The sequence below is a fragment of the Solea senegalensis genome, linkage group LG15 (assembly GCF_019176455.1).
Source record: "Solea senegalensis isolate Sse05_10M linkage group LG15, IFAPA_SoseM_1, whole genome shotgun sequence".
Lineage (NCBI taxonomy): Eukaryota > Metazoa > Chordata > Actinopteri > Pleuronectiformes > Soleidae > Solea > Solea senegalensis.
The window spans coordinates 6,094,684-6,104,036 of record NC_058035.1 but is presented as its reverse complement, the minus strand read 5'-3'; the positions used below and the strand labels follow the sequence as shown (position 1 = coordinate 6,104,036).

General features: G+C 37.5%; 1 protein-coding gene across 1 annotated transcript; it reads right to left on the bottom strand.

The window, feature by feature from the left end:
- Positions 1-23: 23 nt before the first annotated feature.
- got1 (glutamic-oxaloacetic transaminase 1, soluble) lies at positions 24-5,526 on the bottom strand. The gene is made up of 9 exons (XM_044045578.1): positions 5,200-5,526; positions 3,565-3,746; positions 3,348-3,471; positions 3,147-3,259; positions 2,949-3,053; positions 2,670-2,820; positions 2,058-2,223; positions 1,832-1,974; positions 24-1,094 (listed from the first exon to the last, which is right to left on the bottom strand). Exons 1-9 carry the CDS (start codon positions 5,306-5,308, stop codon positions 955-957), a joined length of 1,233 nt encoding a protein of 410 aa, XP_043901513.1. The 5' UTR covers positions 5,309-5,526; the 3' UTR covers positions 24-954.
- Positions 5,527-9,353: the final 3,827 nt, after the last annotated feature.

Sequence of the window (9,353 nt, the reverse complement as noted above, 5' to 3'; positions counted from 1 at the left end):
CAAAATACACAACACTACAAACACACTATACCCATAGCTCTTTATTAGGGTGTTTAATTCATTGTTAGTGCCGAGTAGGATATTTTCAGACTCCGATCGGTTGCTAAACAGGGCGACTGCTTTATCAGTGTACGGAGACTGGTTTATCATTGGTGTGTTTGTGCCATTGATTTGAGAGTCTTACACAACAGTTCAGACAATCACTGTGCAGATAACACTTCACAGCAGCTGTTAGGGTGAAATACAAATACAACAATCCTCCATTACATGTTAATTAGTAAAAACACCCTTAGGTAAAAGACCGTCAGTGACATTAATAAATGACACTTATTAAGTTAAAAATATCTTCCTGAGAACAGTCAAGATAGTGCTGGTTAACACTTATTAATGTTTTTTTATAGTTACTTTTTAAGTTTGGTCATGTTCACAGCTAATAGTTGTTCTTCACACCTGCTGCTTAAGCATGATAAATATACTGTTGTCTCAGTGGCGGGCTAAATAAAATGGGAATGTGTTCTGGATGAATCATAACCGTATGACACTTAACACTTTTTAGACAGCAGATTCAGTGCTGCTGAGGTTATTGTGACACAGTCACTAATGCACTAATCCACACATAAGATCCTGGTAATGATACATAAGCTGAAAGGAAATCAAGGAGGAAGACATGTAACAACGCAGATGAACCCGGGGGACAAGTTATGAACACATTTACTCAAAGGAATAGTCTCTTATAGGGAGTTAGATAAGCAGGTGTTAGGCCCTAGTTGTGTTTGGCCTATCTTAGCACAAACAGGGAAACAGTAGGGGGGGACGCAGAGCCATTGTGCTCGCTTTGTGCAAATTAGATGTTTGGTCCAAAACATTGGCTGGACACAAACTCTGTCCCTGACATGAGGACAGCTTAGGATCGGGCAGGACTTAATTGTTGTGAAATGTGGGTAATGTAGTCTTCTACTGGACCTTAGTGACAGCCTCATGGATGGACTCAGCCACGTAGCTGATGTTCTTGGTGGTCAAGCCACACATGTTGATGCGACCACTGGCCATTAAGTAGATGTGTTTCTCCTTCACCATGTATTCCACCTGTTTGGCTGCAGGAAATAAACCCCAAAGAACCAGATTTAGTTATTTGTGAAAAATATACACGATAGCTTATAGGTCCTCTAAAGATCTGTGTGTGTATTTATGTGTAAATAGTATAAATACTGGCATCCTAATGAGGCCCAAACCTCATTGTGATTAAGGCTAAGGGAAGGAGATGGATTTTGTTAAGGGCCTTTCCACATTTTCTGCATCCATTGTGCGGTAAAAATAGTGATCCTGGTTCCACTCAAACTAAAATGTGGGTCGGCATTCCACATACGCACACCCAATCCCGCAATCTTTTCCATTCCAAAATATTGTCCCACTTTCAGCATGCACAGGGGATAAGTATAGTCCAAACATAGGGTTTTGCACATACTATGATGAACATGTGCAAATGATAATTCAGCCTTTATGGTTACGGTTGAGACAGTGTTGGGAGTTATTTATGGATTGTTTTGGTTAACGATAGAGATTTGTTTTTTATTAGGCTGTTCAAAGAGTGAACCAAAAGTAGCTGCACAATCCTGTATCTGTGTCTATGTAATGAAGGCAAATACACTATTATGTAACATTATAAGCAAATAACAAGCAGATAACTGCAGATTATTGCAGTGCCAAATATACTAGTTTATACAGCAATATGTGTGTGTGTGTGTGTGTGGTGGTTGGGCAAAGATGTGAGTGAATGCATATGTGCGTTTCAGACGGTAAACATTTTCTGTGTTTTTGGTCTTGTACTCACGATTGAGGCCTGTGAAACTAAACATGCCAATCTGCTCAGTGATGTGGTTCCATGTCCCCGGTGTTCCCAAAGCCTGGAGCTTGGTCTTCAGCTGAGCCCTCATCAACAAAACCCGGTCAGCCATGGTCTTCACGTTCTCCTTCCTAGAGCCAAAGAGTAACAGGCAACTCAGAAAACGCACAAGAGTAAATGTATGACTGCTACATCTTTCTTATTTGGTGCTGACCATTCAGTAAACAGCTCAGGTGAGCTGAGAGTTACGGCAACAATACGAGCTCCCTGACTCGGCGGGTTGGACCACATAGTCCTGACAATCTTCTCCATTTGGGACAAAATTCTCTTCAGATTGTCTGCATCACGAGCCACAACAGTCAGGTTGCCCACACGCTCATCTGAAGGGACAAACAGATATTACATAAAACTATATTACAGCTAAAACTTTACCTGTAGTTGGTGTAGCTGGGTATATCTCTAACTTGCTGCTTAAGCATGTTTAAAACTGCTAATAGAGTACACAGCTCCCCCTGAGGGTGAAAAACTTAATAGATTTTTCAGATGTAGTTTTAGTTACATACAGCATTTATTATTTCAAAAAAGAGAGTAAATTCTCACATATGTTCTTGCACTTAAATGCATGTATATCCAATTAAACCATGAATAAAAACACATTTATTTTGTGGCCAATCAACAATCAAAGTGAGTTATCATTTATCCTGCTATAACAAACTAGTCCACAAAAGCAAAATATGGCTGTTACTGTGATAAAGGATAAGAATTTCACTCCTTATTTAACTTTAACTAGACGATGAACAACTCAAAGGACCCACTGCTCACTCACTGTAGAGGCCAAAGTTCTTGGAAAAGGACTGAGCACAGAACATTTCAAAACCCATGGAGACAAAGTAGCGTACAGCCCAGGCATCTTTCTCCAGACTGCCAGAGGCAAAGCCCTGATAAGCTGAGTCAAAGAACACAAACAGCTTCCTCCTCTGGAAAAGAACAGAAATAAAAATTGAAAAAAACACTATCCTGCAATGAAAACTGAGCAGGCAAAGTCATGTTCTGCTCAAAATGTTTTATTTCTGTGCATGTATGTATGTATGTGTGTGCATAATACCATCATAACTTCAGCGATCTGCTTCCACTGCTCCTGTGTTGGGTCTGTGCCTGTTGGATTATGAGCACAGGCATGCAGGACGAAGATTGAGTGCTCTGGACAGCTCTGATGAAAACAGACAAGAACAAAAAGGCACCGTGAACAAACAAGAACCTAAACAACTCCGTGCCAGAGCATTTATCTCATACTTCAAGTAACCTTCAAGTCACCAAGGAAACCGGCCAAATCAAGGCCCCTCTTCTCCGCGTCCCAGTACTTGTATGGACGTACGTCTTCAAAGCCAGCATTGGCAAATACAGCGTTGTGATTTTCTGAAACAACAAGTGAGGAACTTTAATTGTTTACATTTCCTTAGGATACAAATCTTATAAGAGCGCTGTGTTATAACACTGTTTTTACCCCAGGTAGGTGCAGACACATAGACGGGTGTCTTGGTGTTGTTGTTCCCATTGTAAAACCGTCTCAGAAATTCAGCACCAATCTTCAATGCACCTGTGCCACCCAGACACTGGACAGCTCCCACCTGGCAGCGAAGGAATCAAACATAAAGTCATTTATAAATGTAGATAAGTTAGAAACTGAAACATCATCACATATGACTGTTTAGGACACAAACCCTGTTCTCTGCAATGGCAGGACTTGTGTCCCCGAGTGCAATCTTGGAGGCTGAGGATCTGAACTCGGGAAGGCCCAGAATCGGCAGATACTCATGGTTTAGACTTTCATCCTGCACAATGATCTTTTCCACTTTTTTCACCACGGGCAAAACCCAGGGACGGGCTTCATCTGTCCGATAGGCTGTAGGGAAACATTTCAGCAAAACACAAGAATTCTCACTTAGCTCATGGACTCACGTCATGACTCAAGACACACGAGCCAAAAGTCATTTTGTGCATTTTCACATTGTGTTCGTTTCAGACAGCTGAACTCTCACCCTCTGATAAAGACTGATACAGTACCTTCAGGACAAAGACCATCAAATTGCTTTACAGGTCACCTGTAGGTCTCAAGGTGAATGGAATGTTTTTTTTCTCCGTTGTAAAACAATTACCAGTTGTGAGCTGATAACAATAGGGCTACAACTCTATACTATTTTGATAACCCTTTTTCAGCTCAAGATATTACCTTTCTTGATTTATTTAGTTTAATAACAGACCGTTTCAATGCTGTGGTAATGTTTTTTGGCCATGTATCTTATATGTCTCGGCTGCCCCATAGCCGATGACCATCTGTAATGAGACTTGTAGAAGGAAGAGGATTATGAGGCCTCAGCTGAACATAAGGCATCATCATCCTGCAGAGCCATGCCTAAAGTTCTCATGCTGTTCCTTTACAACACAAGCAGCAAGGTTTTCTATTTCTAGTAAGACTAACGCAGAACACAAAGGACTGAAATGTGCCATTTTTTATGTTACAGAAGAGAATAATTAAACCATATACAATTAAACTCCTGCTAATGAGGGATTCTTGAATCATGAGACAACAATAATCCAATTGACTCCCTATTCCACAATAGAGGAGGATATAATGTAGGGTTGCAGTAAAAGGGAGTAAACCAGCAAGGACAGGAACAGATACTGTATCACTCCACTGTCTGCGCTACACATAAAAAGCTGCAACCTGTGTTTGATTTGGATTGACCTTTCTTTATTTACTCTGGATCAACAGGGACTAGAGTGGAACCAGAGTGGAACCAGAGTGGGTCAGTTCTCAACTATTATTGTTTCATGATGGATTCATAAAGGTTTTTAAAAATTTAATTTGTTATTTTGAGTGTACAATATTCGAACATGTAGGTAGACAGATAGGGAGGAACTGGTTTTATTAAAAAAGATCAATCAATGTGAGAACCTGCTGATACAGGGATGGCCATTTAGCAGTGGAATAAATGATGTGTGTAATTTCTACATGTTTTTTTTACTAATTTCCAGAGATGAATGTGTTATTTGATCATCAGACAGTGGATCTGAGAGACATGTCTCAGAGACAACAACAGAGAACGTTGGGATTTGAAAAAAACGAAACGAAAATAAAGGAAAATTAAAAACCTGACACTGTCTTTCACTGTTTTCTGTCAACTATAACACGTTTTGTGAGTAAAAGATCTGAAAAAAAATTAAATAAATAAAAGAAAAGACAGGTACACTTTATTCCAACTCTTTAAAAGAATGTTAATTAAACAGTGACGTTGCAGGTAATCGTAGTGATGATTCTGTCTACGGATAAAATATTAAAACGGCTATAAACTCACCTCCCACTCCGAGGTTCACCTTGTTGGGAAACGGGTCGTTGCTAAAGTCCTGCGATAGCTTGAAAACAGCGACAGGAGCAGCCTGAGGAACCTCACTAAACACCGACATGGCTGTGGTTGGTCTGTAACTGGAGGACACAAAGACACTTGGACAAAAGAGGACAGAAGACTTTATTTACTCACCTTCAGTTTGGGATTTGAGAGCATTTAAAAATGGGCGTGAGCGGATAAACCAATGGAAACGTAGAGGTTTCTGCTAAAAACCAATCTCTGCATTGATCCCGGTCTGGTCAAAGGTGAAGAAAACAAGCGCACATAGGAGGGTTCGACCAATGAGAAGCAGCCTGAGTGACACACGCGACGGCAAATGTTTTCTGAGTACCGGAAGTGGGTGGTTCCCTTCCAGACCAGGATGATGATGCAATAAAGGATTTCGCCACAAGATGGTGTCGCGACCTTACTAAAGGCAAGAAAATGTTGTTGAGGACCATTTTTCTTGTAGTAGTGGGTCAAAACATCGACAAAGTGCCCTAAAACCACGTTTGCTGCCTTAATTAAGCTAACAACAATATTGTGGATGTTGTCTTTAATCAACAGTTTGTTACGAAGACAAATGTGTGTGAGATACGTACTCTTATATGCATCATTTCAGTTTTAAGAATGACTGCTTAATCTTTGAGCCTAACACATGCAAGTAGTTATTTTACGGACATTTACTTCCCAAACCTGCCTGTCCATGACAACAGCAATGTTTTTATTTTTTATTTTTTCAAAACAAACATTTTGTTAAGGTTAACTGTCAATTCTAGCAACATGATCTATTTGAATAAGTTAATATTTTTTTCCAGAATAAAAGCTTTGAACTCCATGTGAAATTATTATTGTTATTTTTTTGTGAAGATAAGCAAATAAGTTAAGATCAGATTTGTTAAATCATCTGCCAGGCCAGATACTGATGCTAGCGGGCTAGTTTTGGCCCACGGGCCACTAATTGCTGATCTGTGTAGTGTTGTCTTTATCATTGTTTCACAAACATCTTGAATACCTGAGGTCTGCTCAGACTCTGACTGTCAGTGCATTTAAATCAGGCCTGAAAACATCACTGTTTACTGCAGCTTTCTCTTACATTTCCAAATAATTATTTTAGTGCATCTAAAAGACAAGAATGAACTTTTATTATAAATCACACTCTTATCTCTCTATCACTGTCTAATTTTAGCCTCTTTTCTAATTTTAATATTGATTTCTCTATGATTAATGTAATTTTAACGTCTTACTTTTATTCTGTGATTTTTATTTGCGTTGCCCATGAGTAATGCTATACAAATAAACTTGCCTTGCAGTGACAAGAGCAAATCTGTGCTTTATACAGCAGCATATTATTTATATTTACTTTACTGAAAGGTGCACTTTGTTTATATGTAAAAAGATATATATATAATATAATAACATTTTAAATACTATCTTGTATACCTTTGTATTCATGTTCCATATTTTATTCTATTACTTAATTCTATTTTTTACATTTTTGCATCTGTCTCATTTCATTCCTTATTCTATTCCTAATTTGTAGATCTTTTTTCTTTTTTTTCACTGCTGTGTAAAGGGATCGATAAAGTAAAATCCATAATAATCTGGTCTAGTCTAATCTAATCTAATCTACTCTTCTATTTTTAGTGCCATTCCTGTCACATCAAATATTACTTTTAAAGGATAAAGCAGACATTCCCAAGATACATAGAATATGTTTGACGAGTTAATTTAATGTGATCTTAACAAAATCTTAAATAAAGTCCAAATATATTTGTCAAACTGAAATGAAGAGAAACTGCATGCAGACCCTGTTTTTGGGAATAAATGCTGACCTGGATTGTCTTCCATTTCAAATAAAAAGCCACACTTTTTGATGTGGACACCATTTATATCACGTTGAAGCCTGCCTGAACAGACAGTTACTCTATGTCAGCTCTACACTAAAGGACACGTGCATTATTGAGAATATGCAAGACTCCAAATCTGCTTCTTTTTTTTCTTTTTTTTTTTAAAAAGACTGTGGCCGAGCTTTAGTATAAACACAGCAGCGCCGCTGTTCTTCCCTCACATATGTCAACAGGAGCAGAAAGCAGTTGATAAATGAAGACCACTTCAACCTGCTCACCATCCACCAGCGACATTAGCTGGGAAGCTTTACAGCAGCCACACTGGAGGCAGAGCTCAGCGTGTTTCTGTCTGGTGGTTTGGCTCAACCTGTGGTCTAACACAGAGGTGGTGAAAAGGACACTCTCATCTTGTAATTCTGTATTTTTTTATATATATAATTCATCACTAATGCCTGCCTGTGTGATTAAGCATGCTTCAAAAGAGTACATGTACATGTTTGATGTATGTTTACTGCAGTATTCTGAGGAGAGGAGAATGTATCTTTATCTTCAACATGTCTATCTGGCAGACGGGTTTCTTATACATTAATATGACCATGATATTATTTATTTCTTTTTTTGTTTGTTTGTTTGTTGTTTTGTTTTAAACAAAGGGCTTGAGAGAACAATACATTGATAAATAAGGATATTTCTTTCCCGATGCCACTACCTGATCACTTCCAATCCTACATCAAAAAATAAGAATTCGAAAACTAAGAATTTCTATGACAAGCACAAAATAAATATAAATGTACAGTAGTCGCAGTAGATATAGAATGTAGCAGAATAAACCCTCATGCATATAATCAGCAAATATGTGCAAGATTAGCAGTATGTGGACCAAATGAACCAAAGAGCAACATAGTTTTTTGATTACTTAAATTTAAAGTCAACTTATTCCAAGGGCAAAATGTTGGAGTTTGTGGCTGTGAAAAAGCTCTAATTTAAAGAAACTACTAGTGACAGCTATAGTTACTAAATAAGTAAGTAATTAAGATTTTATGCAGAACAAATTAACAAATTATAAAAATTTGGATTAATGCGGTAACATAATCTATAGTAACAATTATTCCACTGTCAAAATTATTGATACAGAAATCTAGAGAAGGTACTCTCTAAATCAAAAGGTACTTATTTTCCAAAAGTCATACCTGCACTCAATTACAGTCAGTGTGTTGTGTGTGTAGTTTTGTAACCAAAGCAATGACAGAATGCATAAATGATGCCTTTATGAATAATTATATATTATTATCATAAGTAATTATTATAATAAAATATAGGCAAATTTAATTGTAGTCATTACTTCTAAAATACGATATACTGCAGAGGGCAGAGTCCATTTGTTCTCACATTAGATACGAGTTTAAAATATGAAAATGTTGAAAAAAGGTCTGGTTCTGTATCAAGTTATCGAGTTAACGAGTCATTTGCAAATGATTTTTTATTATGAATAGTTTCATTTTGCACTAATTTAATATGCAATTAAATATTGTTGATATTAAATCAGACACAATGTTATAAGAGCACTTTAAAGCAACCACAGTGCTGTGGATGTGGACTGCATAATAATAGATAAAAAGACAGAAGAAATAAAAGACATTAAAACTCACACAAGGCAATGAATTACATATAAAAAAGGGAATAAAAATCCTTATCACTCACTGCTACTCAACAGTTGCATTTTCCCACTCTTTCTTGAGTCTGAGATAATTTGGTTCTGTATGTATTAATCAAATGTATGCAGTTAAAGCTGCAGCAATCTAGATTTCTTATTCTCAATCGTACAGTTTAATTTTAAACCATAGTCATGTTGCTGTGTTACTACTTGTGCACGCAAAATACCATGTAGAGTGTTGTTACTAACAGGTATAATGGCTGATAATGGAGATATGTTTGCATTTCTCCGAGTTCCGATGTAAATGTAACACAGCGCAGTTCTAACAAATGATCAAACTTCGCAGTTATCCTCGGCTCAGTGGAGCATTACTGTCTCTTTCAGTTTTCTTTGGAAAAGCTCCGATAAACGACGACTTGCCCAGACCTACAGGAACAAAGTGGCATTGCATTAAAGCGAACGGAAAATAGAATCATAAATAAATGTTTGACCAAGTCTTCAGGGAACCGTTTACAGAAATAAATGCAGTACACCAGTGTCCTTTCAAACAAAACATAATGCCATAAATAATGAATAATATTTTAGATCCATTCATTAATCAATGCCCAAACTAAAGAATA